Here is a 22,048-nt window from a genome sequence, read left to right on the forward strand (position 1 = left end):
AATCACACAATTAGAATCAAAGTATATTTTTCTACAGATGTGTGAGATATTGTGTTTTTTCTGTGAAGTCAAGCAACGAGTGTGAATTAAAATTCATCCATGTCTTCATGTGTTTGTGTTTGAGAAACTGCCCTGAGAAGTTGACTCAGTACAAACTATTTCCATTCAACATTTGTATGAGTTATGTAGTAAAATAAATCACCTTTTGGCTGGGTTTGGATAGCAACATAATACATGAAGTCACCCGAATGTTACAAATTTTTTGTCAAATATGAAAGGTTGTGGCAGTGAGTTTAAGTGCTAAGAATTTTATCTGTTTGTTTTTGAACTAACGCTGGTATCCAACATGTCAAATTTAGTTGCAACATCACACACACACACACACACACACACACACACACACACACACACACACACACACACACACACACACACACACACACACACACACACACACACACACTCTCTACACTGTTTGTTATTTTTCAGTTAAATGCTGTTTTTCCTTGTTTGTAGTGTCTGAGGTTTTCCTTGAAAATGACTCTATCCACGATCATTTTAATCATAAAAACAAGAAACATTTGCCCTCAGACATCTACATTTCAGAGCACAACATTATTTTATGTTCTATGAATCAAATCAAGACGTCCTACATAATTCAACACAGAAGGTTGGCCAAGTCCAGTGCAGGTCTTTCCTGTTTGTCAGGAGGAGTCAATGCAAAACATGAATGTCTTCCACCTCTACTTATCAGATCCACGAGAGGATGAAAGACAACAGAGGACACACAGTTTGACATGATGGACTACAGGACAGTTGTGCTGCTTCTGACACTCTGCTGGACAGGAGAGAAAATATCTGCAGATCCTGAGTTGAATCTGTCTGAGAAATGACCAACTGACAATAAGTGATTTTTTCTTTTTTGTCTTTACAGGTGTTGATGGTCAGACTCTGACTGAATCTGAATCAGTGGTTAAAAGTCCTGGAAAATCCCACAGATTGACCTATTATTCTTATGGACTGAACTTTGGTGCCTCCTGGATGGCCTGAATCAGACAGGCTCCTGAAGAAGGACTGGAGTGGATCGCTTCTATTAGCAGCAGTAGTGACTACATCTACAACTTTCAGTCAGTTCAAGGCCGGTTCACCATCTCCAGAAACAACAACGTACAGCATCAGTATCTGCAGATGAACAGTCTGAAAAAAGAAGATTCTGCTTCTTTATTATTGTGCTCCAGATACACAGTTACTGGACTTGGTTCAGCAGCTGTACAAAAACCTACAGTGGCTTCACAGTGACTTTATAGGATATTACTTATTTACTCAGATTACGCTTACTATTATTTCTAGCACTGTTTATCTTTTTACCTTCTACTTTCTTTTATTCTACTTGGTCTTTCCTGTCCCTGGATGTGTCATTTTATTATTTCCTCTGGTGTTCTTGGACTAATTTATTTTCAGCATTTTTTACCATGTTTGGACTGACCAGCCTTCTCTTGTTTAATGTTCTTCTTGAATTTCCTTCTTTTTTGTCCTTTCTGTAAAGCACTTTGTAAGTTTGATTTTTACGAGTGCTATATGAATAAAATTGTTATTATTGTCCCTGTTACTTTTATTCGTCTTCTTGTTGATCTTCTTCTTCTATTATTATTGTTGTTCTTATGTCTCCACACAAAAATAGAAAGAACAAGTTGACTGTGTGTTTCTACAATATCAGTAATTCAGGTAAACACACAACCATCAACTGTCCCTGTGCTGGAAAATAATCCATTTAAATTCACACAGAAAAACTGTCATGTTTTAATGGAAAGCTGGAAATGAGCAGGTGATGTGAGGATTCAGAAACATTTAAATACACAACAAGTTCTGACATGTAAAATGAAGAAGAAACATTTTTCATCATCATTTCTACAGAAAAAAAAGGAGATCAGTGACTCAATTTGCTCTGAAGATCCAATTTGTTGTTCTTCTGTCCACTGAAGTAACATTCAGATGACACTCAACACTTGATCCACTCATCAATGTCTTGTTCAAGCAAATCAACTTTCAGTGTCTTATAGTTAATCTGACTGCTTTAAGGTTACAGCAGAACAATGATCACTAAGCAGCTTTGCGACAGCAGGAAAAATGACATCAGAACTGGATTAAACTGACAGAAGTCACATTGTTATTCCGAGCAGTTAAAAGAAATAATCAAGCATAAAGGTACTGATATTGTCTTCCAAAGTGATGGCTAATCAGTCACATCACATGAAAATAAGTTGAAATCAAATGATTTGGTTGAAACAAAGTGTAACACTCCATGAGCTCCTCCCTCATGATGTCCTGATGCAAATCTCCAGTCTGTCCAGTGTACTTCTGTCCTGCTGACTGATCTTGTTCTTTGTGTGGAGCATCAGAGGTCACATCTCCACACTCAGGATGATCAACACACTCACTCTGCTGCTGGTTGCTCTCTCTCTGTCCTGTGAGTTCTCCTGATAACTTGACATGAGAAAACATCAAGCCATCAGTGATTCCAGAAAACTTGTGTGATAACTGTGTGACTTTCTTGTGTGCTTCCTCTCTGCTTTCATCTCATCAGGTTGTACAGGTCAGAGGATGGAGTCTATTCCTTCCAGTTCAGTGGTGAAACGTCCTGGAGAGACTCTCAGTCTGTCCTGCAGAGGATCTGGATTCACATTTAGTTCCTTTAGTATGCACTGGATCAGACAACCTGCAGGAAAAGGACTGGAATGGTTGGCCCAAATATATAGCGATGCAAGCAAAACTTTTTATGCCAGCAGTGTTCAAGGACGGATAGAAATCAGCAGAGATAACAGCAACAGCATGACGTATCTGAGACTGTCCAACTTACACCCAGAGGACTCTGCAGTTTATTACTGTGCAAAGCACACAGTGGTCTGTGTTAATGAAAAGGCTGTACAAAAACTCCACAGAAAATGTTCCTCCAAAGACCTCAGGGTGGCAGTGGAGGATATGAAATGGATGAAACTAACTGAGCAGTGTGTGACATGCAAAATACACTCAACAAAAATATAAACGCAACACTTTTGTTTTTGCTCCCATTTTTTATGAGATGAACTCAAAGATCTAAAACTTTTTCCACATACACAATGTCACCATTTCTCTCAAATATTGTTCACAAATCTGTCTAAATCTGTGACAGTGAGCACTTCTCCTTTGCTGAGATAATCCATCCCACCTCACGGGTGTGCCTTAGACTGCCCACAATAAAAGGACACTCTGAAAGGTGCAGCTTTATCCCACAGATGTGGCAAGAACTGAGGGAGCGTGCCATTGGCATGCTGACAGCAGGAATGTCAACCAGAGCTGTTGCTCGTGTATTGAATATTCTTTTCTCTACCATAAGCTGTCTCCAAAGGTGCATATGTATGTCTTTATGGACATGGAGGCTTGTATTTGAATTTGTCACATTCTGCTCATTTCTGTCACATGTTTATTTTATTAGACCATAAGAAGACGAGTGCAACAATCCAAGACAAGCAAATGAAGATAATAAATCCTGCTGCATGATGCTTAACTGAGATTAGATTTCATGTTATTTCCATAAAATACAATGTTATTTATTTACTTATTCATCTGCTTTTACATGTTTTCTCACATTTCCAGTTTCTGAGCAGCTACTTTTCTCTAAAGTTTCTGAATGTTTGTGTACATCTTTGTCTTCAAACATCTGCAAAAACTGACAGTATTAATAATCTGTATTTACTACATAATCTTGGACACTATCAGTGATTATTTTTGCTGCTAATGAGGTTGTAAATATTAGAATAAATGTATAAATAAGTATAAAAAAATTACAATACATTGTGCTGATTTGTGCGAAATTCATCAAAAATCTGATGTTGATGTACTTGCAGTAAAAAAAAATATCTCTCAAAGAAACTCTACAAATCATTTTCAAAGACTCACTGATATATAAAACACAACAAACATGGAGAACAGAGGTTATATAAAATAACATCAGTGTTTGCAAAAACACAAGACACTACATGATATTAGTAAACTGAATCATTGACAACACATTTATAGTTTCCAGAAACAGAAAAGTTAACAGTTGTTTTACTGATGGAAGTCTAGAAATATTTTATGCTGCACTTAAACATGTAATGACATTAAACTATCATGTATGAAGTCAGGAGGTGATTTCCATGTGTGTGTTCATTCTGCAGATACAATAAATGAACAGACATTTCTATTGGCTTCTCTTGGACCAGCACTGATGCTTCATATGTTCTATGCAAACTCCATGAGCGTCCAGCTTTAAAAACATCAGACTGTCAGCAAAGTTCACAGCACATCAGTTTCACCTCCAACCATGTTGTCTGTAGCTCTACTGCTGCTCTTTGCAGCTGCATCCTGTGAGTCTCTTTGGATTTATGACAATCTGTACTTCATTCTTTGTAGAATGACTTGATCATTCTACATACAACATTTTCTTGTTTTAACAGGTGTGAAGTGTGAACAGTTGACTCAACCACAATCTGTGACTGTGCAGCCAGGTCAACGTCTCTCCATCACCTGTCAGGTCTCTTATTCTTTGAGTGACGATAGCACAAACTGGATCAGACATCCTGAAGGAAAAGCAATGGAATGGATCGGTGCTGCACGTGTTGGATACACCTCAATTTACAAAGATTCACTGAAGAACAAATTCAGTATCAACTTAGACTCTTCCAGCAAAACAGCAACTCTGAATGGACAGAATATGCAGCCTGAAGACTCTGCTGTGTATTACTGTGCCAGATACACACAGTGACACAAATGATCAGTAGACCTGAACAAAAACCCCTCAGTGTCTGAACACTTGTAACATGAAGCCACCAGAGGAGGAGCCCTCAGACCAGGAATGAATTCAGACAAATGCAACGAGAAAAATCACCTATGTACTGTATATAACACTGAAAATGTGGAAATTTTATAAAGTCTTGACACCTTGAAATGAAAATTAAAATAAAGCGAAAATTTGGAAAAGTGTCAAAATGCTACTTGCAGTAAACAACCATAAAATGAAGTGAAATTGTGGAAAAAACAGGGAATAAAACCAGAGCTTTGACTTTAATGGTAATAAAACACCCTCAGTAAATAATTTCTGACTGAGACAAACATTTTTCTGAAGACACCATTTTTTTATTTGGTCAATGTTATTTATGTTTCATTCTTTTTCTTTCATCTCATGTTATGAAAATGCCCAAAAATGTTCTTTATTTATATGTTCTATTTGTGCATGTAATGCATGGATCAGTGATCTGCTACATCACAGTGTAAATACAGAATCAAAGGTTGATTAGATGAAACTAGAACAGACTGTCAGTATATTTGCTGCTCCTCCCTCATGATGTCCTGATGCAAATCTCCAGTCTGTCCAGTGTACTTCTGTCCTGCTGACTGATCTTGTTCTTTGTGTGGAGCATCAGAGGTCACATCTCCACACTCAGGATGATCAACACACTCACTCTGCTGCTGGTTGCTCTCTCTCTGTCCTGTGAGTTCTCCTGATAACTTGACATGAGAAAACATCAAGCCATCAGTGATTCCAGAAAACTTGTGTGATAACTGTGTGACTTTCTTGTGTGCTTCCTCTCTGCTTTCATCTCATCAGGTTGTACAGGTCAGAGGATGGAGTCTATTCCTTCCAGTTCAGTGGTGAAACGTCCTGGAGAGACTCTCAGTCTGTCCTGCAGAGGATCTGGATTCACATTGAGTTCCTTTGCCATGCACTGGATCAGACAACCTGCAGGAAAAGGACTGGAATGGTTGGGGATTATTTACTATGATGGAAGTAACACTGCTTATTCTAGCAGTGTTCAGGGACGGATAGAAATCAGCGGAGATAACAGCAACAGCATGACGTATCTGAGACTGTCCAACTTACAGCCAGAGGACTCTGCAGTTTATTACTGTGCAAAAGACACACAGTGGTCTGTGTTAATGAAGAGGCTGTACAAAAACTCCACAGAAAATGTTCCTCCAAAGACCTCAGGGTGTCAGTGGAGGATGTGAAATGGATGAAACTAACTGAGCAGTGTGTGACATGAAAACTACACTCAACAAAAATATAAACGCAACACTTTTGTTTTTGCCCCCATTTTTTATGAGATGAACTGAAAGATCTAAAATTTTTTCCACATACACAATATCACCATTTCTCTCAAATATTGTTAACAAATCTGTCTAAATCTGTGATAGTGAGCACTTCTTTGCTGAGATAATCCATCCCACCTCACAGGTGTGCCATATCAAGATGCTGATTAGACACCATGATTAGTGCACAGGTGTGCCTCAGACTGCCCACAGTAAAAGGACACTCTGAAAGGTGCAGTTTTATCACACAGCACAATGCCAGGAATGTCAACCAGAGCTGTTGCTCATGTATTGAATGTTCATTTCTCTACCATAAGCCGTCTCCAAAGGCGTTTCAGAGAATTCGGCAGTTCATCCAATGGTGAGAGAAATGGTGATATTGTGTGTGTGGAAAAAGTTTTAGATCTTTGAGTTCATCTCATAAAAAATGGGAGCAAAAACAAAAGTGTTGCGTTTATATTTTTGCTGTGTATGAAGGAAGACCTGACTTTGTATTTGCAACTCGTTGTTTCTTAAAATTCACCTCAATCAACTGCATGAGATAGAAATTAAATTTTGTGTAAATCATTAAAATGCTGATATTTATGCATGAATTGGGTCACAAAAAGACATCTAATATGTGATAATAATCACATAGTCTTTAATATTTCCAGTGTGACAACTGGCTAATACTATTATACACAATTAAACTCTAAACTTTTCACTGATGAAGTTAATTCAATTGACACTGATTTTTTGTCTTCAGACAAGGAATGAATCTTTCAAGGTAGTGTCATCTACATACAATTATTATTTATTAATTGAAGAACAAGAGAACACCTGACACAACATGAGCAAAGACTCTAACTGTTGAAACCAGCAGGAAATATTAAGTTCAGTCGTTTTTATTGTTGCTGTGAGTTTCTATTTATTCACAGTTTCTTTGTTGGTAAATCTGAGACTGTCCCTAAATGTCAGGACTGTTTATAATGAACATAAAAACATTTGCAGCAAGTAGACGAAACAGCGGGACACAGATTGCTGGAATGTTTTGCTGTTAGTTGGTTTATATTAATATTTTTTGAAATCATATTGTTGCTTGTCAGATGTTGCTTTTCCAAAGCTACATGCAAATAAATTTAAATCATTGTATAGTAGAAGCTGTGTAACAGGTATTTATATTATTGCTGTTTTAAAAATCGCCTAATCTACTAATTGGAATTTATTTAGTAAAATAAATCACCTTTTTTGGCTGGATTTGGAGAGCATAATAATGAGGGATGTCCCATAATATCAGTGGGCCAATATTATTGTCCCAATATTGACATAAAAATTTAATATCAGTCAATATCATTATCATTTTTTTCTTATCCTGAAAATCAATAAAATAATTCATGGATTTTGCCAACAGTTTTAAAAACTGGACAGTATAGTTGCCACATTGTAACAGACTCCTAGATGAATGGAGGGAGGGAGAGTGTGAACTGTTGTTTGAGACAATTAAAAAAAAGAATTTTTCCAAAACTTAAGTTGAAATAGTTTTCTTATTTTGCACAGTCAGTGTTTACATTATGAAAGCCTTGTTGAATTTGAGAATGTATCCAATGTGGCATCACAACAAGATCAGTCATGATGTGTGAATTCCATAACAGGAAATATGTAATATTACCGAAAACTTGTTAAATAGACTACATATATTACTATCAGTTGGCATAGGAATCGGAAATTGAGAAGTGGACAATTTCAGCAAATCGGTTATTTGCAAAAAATGACAATACTGAACATCCCTAAAAATAATACATGAAGTCACCTGAAATTACAAAGTTTTCATCACATTTGAAAGTATATCTGCTAAAGAAGTCACGTTATTATTCCGAGCAGTTTAAAGAAATAATCAAGCATAAAGGTACTGGTATTGTCTTCCATAGTGATGGATAATTAGTCAAATCACATGAAAATAAATAGAAAATAAATGATTTGGTTGAAATTAGGTGTAACACTCCATGAGCTCCTCCCTCACGATGTCCTGATGCAAATCTCCAGTCTGTCCAGTGTACTTCTGTCCTGCTGACTGATCTTGTTCTTTGTGTGGAGCATCAGAGGTCACATCTCCACACTCAGGATGATCAACACACTCACTCTGCTGCTGGTTGCTCTCTCTCTGTCCTGTGAGTTCTCCTGATAACTTGACATGAGAAAACATCAAGCCATCAGTGATTCCAGAAAACTTGTGTGATAACTGTGTGACTTTCTTGTGTGCTTCCTCTCTGCTTTCATCTCATCAGGTTGTACAGGTCAGAGGATGGAGTCTATTCCTTCCAGTTCAGTGGTGAAACGTCCTGGAGAGACTCTCAGTCTGTCCTGCAGAGGATCTGGATTCACATTTAGTAGCTATGCTATGAACTGGATCAGACAACCTGCAGGAAAAGGACTGGAATGGTTGGGGATTATCTGGTACGATGCAAGCAAAACTTATTATTCCAGCAGTGTTCAGGGACGGATAGAAATCACCAAAGATAACAGCAACAGCATGACGTATCTGAGACTGTCCAACCTAAAGCAGGAGGACTCTGCAGTTTATTACTGTGCAAGACACACACAGTGAGTTCAGTCAGTGAGGAGGCTGTACAAAAACCTTCTTTAACTTTTTACAGTCTCCACCAGGAGGCAGCAGAGTTTCTGGAATTTCAGTTATTATGACAAACCAGTTTGTCTCCAAACCTTCACAGTTAAGCAGCAGCTGAGGCTGTGGTTTGTCTCTTCCTCTTTTATTATTTTTACCAACAACAGCTTCTCCACAGCAGTTTATTGTTAAATATTTTTTCCATCAGGTTGAACAGATGTCGTGACCAATTTTCAGTTATGTCTCAATTATTTAATAAATGTTTTGAGTCTGCTCAGAAATTATTCAGACGCCACAAAATGAACACATGAAACAAGAAAATAAATGGGGATTTGGCAGACATGAACTTTTTTGAACTCATATGCACAAATTCAGCAGTAGACAAGAAGATTATTGTTAATATTATTTTACATATTTCCATATTAATAAAAACCTTTATCAGACTGTTTCAGGAACACTAACACCAACATGTTCTCTGTAGCTCTGCTGCTGGATTTACACTGCTTCAATATTCAACATTTCATCAAATGACACAGCAAGTCCATGTTTCACTCCATGATTCATGTGTGTCCATTTGAAATGATATTGAAGCAATTCAATTTGACAAAGGTGGACTGACTTCAACCAAGGTCTAGACTCATTTAAATGAATAGAAATTACATCTGACCACAATATGAACTCTGCTGCAAAGGATCTGAATATTTAGTCTGACTTTTATTTTTTCATTCTGATTTCTATCTTTATGGTTGGACGTGGTCACTTTGGTTTGATTTCAGATTGATGAGCAACAACGAAACTTTTATTCATTTACAATGATATCTGTAACACTATAAATATATTTTTGAATCCTTGACTTATAGTTGAACAGAAATGTCTCATATATTCATCATTGCTTGTAAAGCCCACAGCCCAAACGCTCATCATTTATGCAACGTTGTAATTCCCATCAAAACTACATCATTAATGTGATCTGCTTGAAAAATACTGAAAAATGTGTGTGAAATTATTCAGTAATAAAGTTTTCATTTCTTTGTTAATTTTACACAGAGTAATTATGTTAATTCTCTCCCATCAGTTTGTATTATACTTAGTTTGACTTCAATGTTTTATTTACTTCACAAAGAAGATTTAAAAATGATCTGAAATCATTTTGAAATCTTTTTTTTCAGACTGTTAGTCCAGTTTCGTGTTGAATTAGTGTGACTCCAGTCTTCTTTCACGATGGTGTTAATTTCATTTACACCTAATTATGAATTAAACATTTTTTACTTCAGAAGAAACTCTACATTGCTGGTGCTGTCATTCCAATTCTATTCATTTTTATTTGTGTTGTTTTCAAGTAAGTTATTAATTTAATGTGTGAATATGTGAGTCTGTCTTCAAAGAGAAAATGAAGATAATAAATCCTGCTGCATGATACTTTTTAGTTTTTATGTCATTTGCATAAAATACCATATTATTTATTCATTTTTTGTGTGCATGTTTTCTCACATTTCCAGTTCCTGAGCAGATATTTTCTCTGCAGAGTTTCAAATGTCTGTCTGCATCTTTGTCTTAAAGCATCTGCAAAAACTGACAGTATTAATGGTAAACCATCCACAATAATCTGCATTCAATGCATGATCTTATAGACTATCAGTGAATATTTTTGCTGCTCACAAGGTTGTAAATACTGTAATAAATGAAGAAATAAATGCTAAAGATCCCAATACATTGTGCTGATTTGTGTGAAATTCATCACAAATACGTCGATGTACTTACAGTAAATAAATTCTCTCAAGAAACTGTAGAAATCATTTTACAAGACACACTGATGTACAAATACGCAACAAACATGGAGAGCACAACTTATATAAAATAACATCAGTATTTGCAAATGCACAAGAAACTACATGATAATAGAAAACTGAATCATTGACAACACATTTATAGTTTCCAGAAACAGAAAAGTTAACAGTTGTTTTACTGATGGAAGTCTAGAAATATTTCATGTTGCACTTTAACATGTAATGACATTAAAATATCATGTATGAAGTCAGGAGGTGATTTCCATGTGTGTGTTCATTCTGCAGATACAATAAGTGAACAGACATTTCTATTGGCTTCTCTTGGACCAGCACTGATGCTTCATATGTTCTATGCAAACTCCATGAGCGTCCAGCTTTAAAAACATCAGACTGTCAGCAAAGTTCACAGCACATCAGTTTCACCTCCAACCATGTTGTCTGTAGCTCTACTGCTGCTCTTTGCAGCTGCATCCTGTGAGTCTCTTTGGATTTATGACAGTCTGTACTTCATTCTTTGTAGTATGACTTGATCATTCTACGTATAATATTTTCTTTTTTAACAGGTGTGAAGTGTGTACAGTTGACTCAGCCACAATCTGTGACTGTGCAGCCAGGTCAACGTCTCTCCATCACCTGTCAGGTCTCTTATTCTGTGAGCAGCTACTACACAGCTTGGATCAGACATCCTGCAGGGAAAGGACTGGAGTGGATTGGAATGAAATATACTGGCTACTCATACTACAAAGATTCACTGAAGAACAAGTTCAGCATTGAAATAGACACTTCCAGCAAAACAGTGACTCTGAATGGACAGAATATGCAGCCTGAAGACTCTGCTGTGTATTACTGTGCCAGAGACACACAGTGACACAAATGATCAGTAGACCTGAACAAAAACCCCTCAGTGTCTGAACACTTGTAACATGAAGCCACCAGAGGAGGAGCCCTCAGACCAGGAATGAATTTAAGAACAGAACACAATTGAATTAGTACAGCAACTCTTTCTTCAGCAGTAGATACAGAATGACCCAGTTCTTGTTCCATTTTTGGTATATTATATTTGTGGGGGAAGGAGTCCAGGTCCTCAGACCAGGAATGAATTCAAACTGTTGATTCAAAGTTTAACATGTGTCTTCTTTGCTTGACTCACAGTATTTATGCAAAAGTACTGAGCTGGATTGAGATTATAATAATGAAACAAAGCATTAGCAAGCCCCTCATGTGTATATACGTGTAGTTATTTTTTAACAATATAAGACTGAAATTTAGTTCAATTATCCAATCAGTCACATCGAAAAAAAAACTCTTTACTGTAACACGTTCTGCTCCAGTGTGATAACATGAGAGGATGGTTGCTTGTGCAGCCTGGACAGACTCTGACCATCACCTGTAGACTGTCTGGTTATTCTGTGACTGATAACAGCTATGGAACAGGTTGGATCAGACAGCGTGAAGGAAAAGCAATGGACTGGATTTTCCATCAGTGGGGAGGAAGTAGTGGCAGCTTTTACCAAAATAATGCTCTGAAGAACAAGTTCAGCAACAGCAGAGACACTTCTGCAGGAACAGTGACAATAACAGGACAGAACCTGCAGTCTGAGGACACAGCTGTGTATTACTGTGTACGTCGCCCCACAGTGACACAAACCACCAACAGACACGTTTTATCTGTAGACAGTTACTTCCTGACCGAGATGCTACATATAAATATAAACCAGCTATCAAAGCTTAACCATTTTCCTTTCACATCGGTGACCTGTATGTTTTGATGCTGGAAATTAAGAATCTTAATCATGATTTGAAGAAGATTTGCTTCCCACTCATCCACCTACCTAAAAAATGAGAAATTAGCACATGTGAATATGGTTTGCCCTTTTAAGATATGGTCAGAAACATGTTGTTGAAAATTCAAGATTCAAGGGTGTTAATTGTCACATTTACATGCTATTTATTACACTGTACTTACACTCTATTTCTTCAGAAATGCACATTTTACATTATTTATGCTTATACTGTTTCTACTTATCTTTATATTTTTAACGACATCACAAAAACTTATAGTGTAACACAATAAAATCAATGAATATTTAATAGAATCTGCTGAATGGAACATCAAAAAAAACTGAGACACTGAAATGTTCTGACAGGCTTTTTTTAATGTCATGGAGGAAACAGATGATTTTTAGCTGCTGAGTTGTTGAAATGATGTTGAATCTCTTGTTGTGCTGTTTATAGACCTGCCCTCTGATTTGACTGATGCAGGAGGAGCCTCATGGAAGCATTTTCATGTGGATTCAGTTTATTTAGAGGACATTTACAGACTTGAAGACATATCAGTCACATTGTCAACATGGATCACAGACAGCTCACACTGTTGGTGGTTGCTGTGTTTGTTTGGAGTGGTGCTGAAGGTTGGAGCATGACAGAGTCTGAAGCAGCAGTGAAAAGACCTGGAGAGTCCCACAGACTCACCTGTACAACATCTGGAATATATTTCAGCAGCTCCTGGATGAACTGGGTCAGACAGGCTCCTGGAAAAGGACCGGAGTGGATCGCTACTGAGACTCAAGATAGTAGCAGCAAATCCTACTCTCAGTCAGTCCGAGGCAGGTTCACCGTCGCCAGAGACAACAGCAAAGAGCAGCTGTATCTGCAGATGAACAGCCTGAAGACTGAAGATTCTGCTGTTTATTATTGTACTCGACACACACAGTGACTGAAGTTGGTTGAACAGCTATACAAAAACCTACAATCCTCATCAGACATGAAAAACATCCTCAGTTTAGAAAATTCTTTCACACCTAAACATCTTTTTTTAATCAGTGACATTTTAATTGTGTTTTCAAGGCAAATATGAGAAATAAGTGTGAGTAAACATAGATTTTCAGCACATGTTCTACAAAATGTCATAACAACTTATCACTGAAACTGTTTGCCAAGTTGTTGCCTCTTAACTTGAAGAAAACAAATTGTAAAAATGCAGTCTCCAGTATTATGGTGTCCGAATTCTTTTTGTATCTACCTGCCCAAGACTGTCTGAAAAGCAATACTTATACTGAAGGAATTATGATGCAATAAGATAATCCTGAACCTAACATTGCAAACTTTTCTGACATATTTTAATTAATTAATTTATTTTTGCCTGTTGTGACTGTCCCCTAAATGTGTCACAGACAGACAGTAAAAAGTGCCCAAACACTTGTAACATGAAGCCACCAGAGAAGAAGTCCTCAGACCAGGAATGATTTTAAGAGAAGAACACTGTTTTATTTCATTTTAACTGAATTCATATTACAACAAACTCTTCTCTCTTTTCCTCCTTTGCAGCTTCTCTTTTCAACATTTTTTCTATATTTAATTTCATTATCAATCAACAGGTAATATTTCCTCATTGACTATCGGTCATATACAGTCAGATCTTCTCATGTGCAGACTCAGATTCATGAACATGTGAACATATTATGCACTAAAAGGTTTTCATTATTCTGAAGAGTGAAGCTCAGGCATTCAAATCAAGCTGTCAGGGTTTTTTTTAATTCTGTGCATTAAGAGGCCCAGCAAACATTATGACTCTGAAATGTTGTTGAATTGATTTTAAATATCAACTCACAAAGTCGTTGCTGTCTTCACTGGTTGAGAGGGAAACCTGTAAGTTTTCTCAGCGTGTTTGAAGAAGTTGTGCTGTACAGCTGCCATTGATGTTGTTTGGATGTTGACTACTTATGCATCATATTATTATCATGAATATCTGGACAAAAGTCTGTCAACAACCAGAATGATGAGCAGAAAATGGAACTTCCACATCAAAATAAATTTCCAGACAAACACGAATCACAAGTTCATCTGGTCTGAATCAAAACTGTCACTGCACATTCTGAAGGTTTACATTTAGTCTGATGATGAAGTCTAATTTCCAGTTTGATGCTTCCTGTGAGGAGGACTCAATGCAAAACTTGCATGTATAATTTCCACCTCTACATCTGTGAGTGCAGAGAGTGAGACAGAGCAGTGGACTGACAGTTTAACATGATGAGCTACAGCGTTGGACTGCTGCTTTTAACTCTCTGCTGGACAGGTGAGAAACTATTCACACATCTGAGTCTGGCCTCAAAAAGTAACCAACTCACAACTATTTTCTCTTGTCTTGACAGGTGTTGAAGCCCAGACTCTGATACAATCTGGAGCGGTAATTAAAAGACCTGGAGAATCCCACAGACTGACCTGTACAGCCTCTGGAGCCACAATCAGTGGTTCTACTATGGCGTTCGCGGACGCCGGACATTCTTTAAATTCCTATGCAAATTCGGCGGATTCATGACGATCTAAGCTGTCCATCGGCGTTTGCGGCCGCCATTGCGGCTGCCAGACATCTGGCCGCTGCGGCGGCCACAAACGCCGATGGACAGCTTAGATCGTCATGAATCCGCCGGTATAAACCACTTTCAGATGTGATTACCACAGCGGGTTTCGCTCGTGGTGAGCGGCACGAAAAACATGACGACATCGTGTTGGTGCGCACGAAACCGAAACAAAAACTGACGTGACAGTTTCACGAATCCCCGTGAGACCGCGTTGCATCACGGCCGCGGCGGCTCGTCGGGGGAACACGGGGCGGCGGCGGCGGCGGCGGCTGCAGATATTACAAAACAGGGAGAAAGAGGAGTGCTCCTCACTGTCTTGCCCACTGTGTGCAGGAGAACATGTCACTAGGTGGAACACACTAGTTTAGCTGTGTTTAATTCATTAAAGGTTTGTTTATTTTAATGCACTGTTATTAATATGTTGTGTAAAATGTTTGTTAAAGCTTTATTAGAACAGGGTCAGGTGAATAAAAAGTTTTGCTATTTGTAATAGTAGTGCTGATTTCAACCCCCAAATCGTTGTCCGTGAAAAATCAGATAGTGATGTTTGACTTTTCCACAGACAACGATGACCCCATCACACTGATTGTAAAATATTTCTTGTAACTTTATTAGAACTTGATAAAAGGTTCTTGAATGAATGGACTTTAATACACTGTTAATACACAAAATACATTTATTTTTAATACAGTGTTATATAATGTTTTTACATCATTAAATACTGATGTTCAAATTCTATGAACCCACATATTTATATGACATTATGCTTAATAGAAAAGAGAACAGCAGATGACTGACATGACAGGCCCCACACAGATTCACCTCGAATCACGGAAGCGCCTTCATCACTCGGATTACCAGCCATTCACGAGGCGCCTTCATCAGCCGGCTCATATAATCATCATATTATGAGATTCCCGGATCTATCCTACGAAAAAAAATATCGCTCACTGGTAACCATAGATATGTCGGTAACGCTAATGTCTAAACCACACCAAATGCACAATAACTTCCTGGTCAAAGGTTAAACGGTGCTTTCGTCCAATCAAGTAAGTTCTCCTCTCTCTCTCGTCCAATCACGGATGATTAATACCGCCACAAGTACCTACCTCTTCCGGTATACAGAGCTATTTGCCGTTGTGTTTAGTTATTTGCCAATGTGTTTAGTTATTTGCTGTTGTGGTTTGCACTTCAGGGCCACCGTAAAAATGAGCTGCAAGATATGATAAAGAATGTACAAAACATCTTATATGCAAATTAAGTGTCATATTTAATATTTTTGAGTTTTCAAAGGGGTTGAGCACCGCTGCTGTGGCTTCAGCCTCCGAGCCAGTTGATCTGAAGTGGTGGGACTTGATCCATCACTTTTTTATGTAACACAAAACTTTCAGCAGCTAAAGTTGAATGAGTTAAAAATAAAAAGCATCAAATGTGAGGGAGATGAAGACAGAGAACAGATAAAGTCAAACTCTTCTATTGGCTCCACTTAGTCCAACATTCAGGCTTCATATGTTTGATTCTATGCAAACTCACTGAGCTTCCTTCCTACTCAGCTATAAAAACTTCACAGCAGGATGTGGAGTGAATTGAACTGAACATCTGTCTCAACAGAAACCATGTTGTCTGTAACTCTGCTGCTGCTGTTGGCAGCTGGATCCTGTGAGTCTCTTCTGATGTGTCGTAGTTAACAGTTCTTCTTTAGCAGCACAATTTAATTATTTGTTTTAAAATCTGTTTTTCTGTTGACAGGTGTGAAGTGTGAACAGTTGACTCAGCCACAATCTGTGACTGTGCAGCCAGGTCAACGTCTCTCCATCACCTGTCAGGTCTCTTATTCTGTGAGCAGCTACTGGACAGCTTGGATCAGACAACCTGCAGGGAAAGGACTGGAATGGATTGGAATGAGAACTACTGGATACGGGAACTCATACTACAAAGATTCACTGAAGAACAAGTTCAGCATCGAATTGGACACTTCCACCAACAGAGTGACTCTGAATGGACAGAATATGCAGCCTGAAGACTCTGCTGTGTATTACTGTGCCAGAGACACACAGTGACACAAATGATCAGCAGACCTGAACAAAAACCCCTCAGTGTCTGAACACTTGTAACATGAAGCCACCAGAGGAGGAGCCCTCAGACCAGGAATGAATTCAAACTGTTCATTTAAAGTTAAAAATGTGTCTTGTCTGTTTTACTCACAGTATTTATGCAAAAGTACTGAGCTGGACTGACATAAAAATAATGAGAACAAAGCATTAACAAGCCCCTCATGTTAGCAAAGTTCATATTTTAGCATCCTGGTATCTGAGCTGTGAGTTTCTCAAAACTGGTTGTTCTGAGATTCGAACATTCAAAGTTATCTGCAACCTCAAAGCTTTAAAAATCTACGTATGAAAACACTGAAAATAGACTTTTAGATTTAACATTTATTTTAATCAATTAAATTTACCTGGCATCATCATCATCATCATCAACAACAACAACAACAACAACAACAACAATAATAATAATAATAATAATAGCAAAAAGACTGTAAAGAACCCTGTCAGTTTCCACTGGTTTAGTCAGTTTCTATTTCTGGCAGAACATTTTAGTTTCATTGATTGAAAATGAATCATTAAAACATCCAAGTAAAGTCATTTTTGAAAAATAAAGTTCTCAATGGTTGTTTCTGTTCTCTGGCATCTGAAAAACTGAACATTGTGAGGAAAATAACAGGATAATATCATGAAGTGATTTGTCCAGAAGTTATGTTTACTTTAATTCATTTTATTAATTATAAAAAATGTTGCAGAATTTTAGTTCAGTTCCCTCCTTCCTGTGAGGAGGAGTCGATGCAAATCTCAACATTTTTCCACGGCTACTTATTCAGCTGCAGAGAGGAAAACAGAGAGTTGGACACTTTGTGAAAGATGATGGACTACAGGACAGGACTGCTGCTGTTAACTCTCTGCTGGGCAGGTGAAGGACTTCAACAATCCTGATTTGACACGACTCTTACATGAGTATGAACAGAATTCATTTGATGTTTTCTTCATGTCTTGGCAGGTGTTGATGGTCAGACTCTGACAGAATCTGAATCAGTGGTTAAAAGACCTGGAGAATCCCACAGACTGACCTGTACAACATCTGGATTCACATTCAGCAGCTATCCTATGAACTGGGTCAGACAGGCTCCTGGTAAAGGACTGGAGTGGATCGCTTTTGTGCACACATATAGTTCTCATTTCTATTACTCCCAGTCAGTCCAGGGTAGATTCACCATCTCCAGAGATGATTCCAGCAGTAAAGTCTATCTACAGATGAACAGTCTGAGGACTGAGGACACAGCAGTGTATTACTGTGCGAGAGGCACAGTGAGAGACAGAAATAGAAGAGTGGTACAAAAACTACTTCCTCTATTTACCATGAACACTGGGATCATTTACTTATGATTAGCTTGTGTGCACTGCTGATTTTAACATATTATTCAGATTCAGTGACTGAAATTCTACCAGACAGGTTTCATTAAAACAAAGATAATAATTCGAGCTATAAACATTTTTTTCTCATTTTTTTTCTCTCATTTTCTCGATATCTACCAATATGTTTGTTTTAGTGGTACAACCTGTCAAAGCTGCTTAATCAATTTTCAACTTTTTCCCCATTTTTTATGACCAAGTATTTCATCTTAAAAACTTTATTCTGTGTGTTTGCTTTCATGTTATTGTGATAAGCAGCTACATGTGGTTCAGAAAATATCGTTAGTTGACTACTGAATTATCAATATTTTTTAATATGCTCAAAGATGGATTTTTTCATAACAGGTTTAATCGTTTTAGTCGTATTTAAACTCACTCATATTCAGATATTATTTAATCCACTTGTCCAATATTACAGATTCTAAACCAAGGACATTATGAGAAATAACAGTGAACATTTCAGGATTTTAACTTTAATTGTTCAGGAGATTTTGTCGTTCAGACTCAAGTGTCAGTGTGCAAAAACAAACAAAAGTGCCGAAAGTTGGTCGACAGACAATTAAAGTTCTGTGTTAAACTGTGAAGTGAAAATTGCTGTGGTGTGTCGTTGATGTGTCAATTTATCAGTTTGAATAGTTTGAAATGTTTGGCTCATAAATCAGTCCAATAAACATTCTACTTTATAATGCAGGACAGTTAACATTTTCATGGGTTACAGTTTTTTTCGTACAAATACTATTAACTCTGTATATATTGAGGGAAAATATGTAACGGAGTCCTTAAATGTCAACTTTTTTTCTTTTATTAAACACACAAAGGGAGGTCTATTCAAAGTTTTTCTGCTTTACAAACTTAAAATTTGCATGTAATTGTTGACAGAAATACTGATTTTAATGCAACTTTGGTGTTTATTTCTTGCCATAAATATTAATATATTACAATAAATTCAGCTGCAATGAATTCCATATCTCAAAAATGGATCATAATATTGTTTGTATTAAAGAAGTACCAAAAATGTCTTGATTTATATGTTTGTCTCCCAGAACATGTGAGAATCCAATACATATTTGTGCAGCAGACATTTTATAAAGTGTGTGAGGGTTATTTATTATAATACTGAATAACAGAGCTGTACTATTTCATCCTCATTTCTCATCCCCGTACATATTGTAAATATTATTATTCCTACTATTTTTTTGTTATTATTTTAATTCTATTACTACGTTTATTGCTATGTGAGCTGCTGTAACAATGTGATTGTCCCCTGGTACAGGGAGAAATAAAGGACTTATCTTATCTCATCTTATCTTATCTTATCTTATCTTATCTTATCTTATCTTATCTTTAACTTTAAATAACTGGACTCCTCTGCAGTCTCCATTCACTCTCCACTTCAATGAATAAATAAAAACATAAATTATACAGTATGCACTTTTCTGCAGTTCAGTATTTTGTAGGATTTTTCTGGTTGTCAAAACCCTCAAACAGAAGTTAAGCTGCATCTTTACTCCCCTTTCAAACCTGTAGAGGGAGGTCTATGCAAACTCATTCTTCTTTATTAACTCTCCATCAACAGCTGTCAGGTCATACGATAGAGAACAACTGACTCAGTCTCATTGATCTTAGAGGAACTCATCATCAGAGACCTCCAAACTACACCGTTCACTATGAATGGAATAGAAAGTATGATTGGCTGGAGTTTATTAGTTTTAGCTACAATTCAAGGTAAGACATGAAATATTCTGCAGCTACAAAGTAAATATAAGTTTTTAAATGATAAATATTTGGGTGATGATTCCTTGAATTTGCTTCCAGGTGTTTGGAGTGAGATCAGACTGGAGCAGTCTCCCTCTGAGCTGAAAAGACCTGGAGAGACGGTGAAGATCTCATGTGTAACATCTGGTTACACTATGACAACTTATAGCATCTGCTGGATAAAACAAAAGCCAGGAGAAGCTCTGGAGTGGATCGGGAGGATATACACAGATAGCGCCAGGACTGTCTTTGCCAGCTCCTTTCAGAGTCGATTCACTTTGACTCAAGATGTGTCCAGCAGCACTCAGTACCTGCAGATCAGGAGCCTCACAGCAGAAGATTCTGCTGTTTATTTCTGTGCTCGAGTCCACAGTGACTGAAGACAGTGAAGCAGCTGCACAAAAACCTCCACAGACAACAAGTTCATGGAGTCGTCACAAAAGCATCTGAGATTTCTGAGCAGCAGAACAAAAATGTGCTTACATTTGAGACAATTTTAGACAATAACTGTCCTTTGTGTTTCTTTAAGAAAAACAGTCATGAAAATCATCCGTACCTACCAATAAACATCAGCAATGCCATTTAAAAATCAAACAAAGAGAAGTTCAAAAGGTGTAATTCAATTTTTAAAAGTAAAATATCAATATGTTGTAATTTTTGTAAATCTGTTTTTTCACCAGTAAACAGAAAAACAAGCTGGATAGACTTTAGATCAAACATGCTGCATGAATTCATCATTACACCACATGTGGAATATGGAATACCACAATAACTCATTTGTGTTATTATTGTTATTTATTATACTAGTCATGATAAAATAATACAATGTTGTTGCTACTTTGAAGTCACATGACCAGTTATTATATGTTTAAAATGTAAAACAAAAGAAAATATATTGTTCAACAAGAAAAAATTTATAAGCTTTGCTGTCAGTTTAATTTGTTTCTACTGGAACCAAATATGATGACAGTACAGAATATGAAACAGTGGTTACGTTTATAATGTTCTGGGACACAAAATTAAACTTTAATAAGTGCATCATATCTGTGTTGTGCTCCCATAAAGTCTGCTCAACTATTTCAGTATTTCCTATAAAGCAAAGATGCTGCTCTGAGCTTTCACTCACATCACTGATATATTAACAGAGAATGGAGAGAACAGAAATGGAATATATATGGCAGGTTTGTTTTTATGAAGCATTTTAGAGAAAGTAAGTTTAAATATGTCGAGGAGAAATGGATCATTTATTTATTAAAGTTGGCATTTTCATGAGACGTGAAACGTTTTCAGCATTATTGTCCATTATCTTTTTCAAGATCCTACAATGTCTAAATGGATTTTTTTCAATGTTTTATCCCAAAGTCAAAAGTCAACAAAAGTTTACAGTGCAACACAATAATATAAATAAATATTTACCAGAATCTGTTGGATGAGACATCAAGAATGAAAAATCAAACAATAATAATTTACTTGAATGTCGTGGAGGAAACATGTTTTTTAGCTGCAGAGTTGTTGAAATGATGTTGAATCTCATGTTGTGCTGTTTATAGACCTGCCCTCTGATTTGACTGATGCAGGAGGAGCCTCATGGAAGCATTTTCATGTGGATTCAGTTTATTTAGAGGACATTTACAGACTTGAAGACATATCAGTCACATTGTCAACATGGATCACAGACAGCTCACACTGTTGGTGGTTGCTGTGTTTGTTTGGAGTGGTGCTGAAGGTTGGAGCATAACAGAGTCTGAAGCAGCAGTGAAAAGACCTGGAGAGTCCCACAGACTCACCTGTACAACATCTGGAATATCATTTAGTAGCTACAATATGGTCTGGATCAGACAGCCTCCCGGAAAAGGACTGGAGTGGATTGCTACTGATCGTGGCAGCAACAGCAATTACTACTCTCAGTCAGTCCAAGGCCGGTTCACCGTCTCCAGAGACAACAGCAAAGAGCAGCTGTATCTGCAG

The 22,048-nt window shown here is 37.2% G+C and overlaps 2 gene segments (V, D, J or C); both read left to right on the top strand.

Annotated features, from left to right (window-relative positions):
• Positions 1–4,214: 4,214 nt before the first annotated feature.
• On the top strand, positions 4,215–17,011 carry LOC127531715 (Ig heavy chain V region 5A-like). The segment is given in 2 exon segments: positions 4,215–4,385; positions 16,608–17,011. Coding segments are annotated over 2 exon segments (354 nt in total).
• LOC127531711 (immunoglobulin heavy variable 3-33-like) lies at positions 8,108–9,131 on the top strand. The segment is given in 2 exon segments: positions 8,108–8,255; positions 8,373–9,131. Coding segments are annotated over 2 exon segments (366 nt in total).
• Positions 17,012–22,048: the final 5,037 nt, after the last annotated feature.

The sequence above is a fragment of the Acanthochromis polyacanthus genome, chromosome 21 (assembly GCF_021347895.1).
Source record: "Acanthochromis polyacanthus isolate Apoly-LR-REF ecotype Palm Island chromosome 21, KAUST_Apoly_ChrSc, whole genome shotgun sequence".
Lineage (NCBI taxonomy): Eukaryota > Metazoa > Chordata > Actinopteri > Pomacentridae > Acanthochromis > Acanthochromis polyacanthus.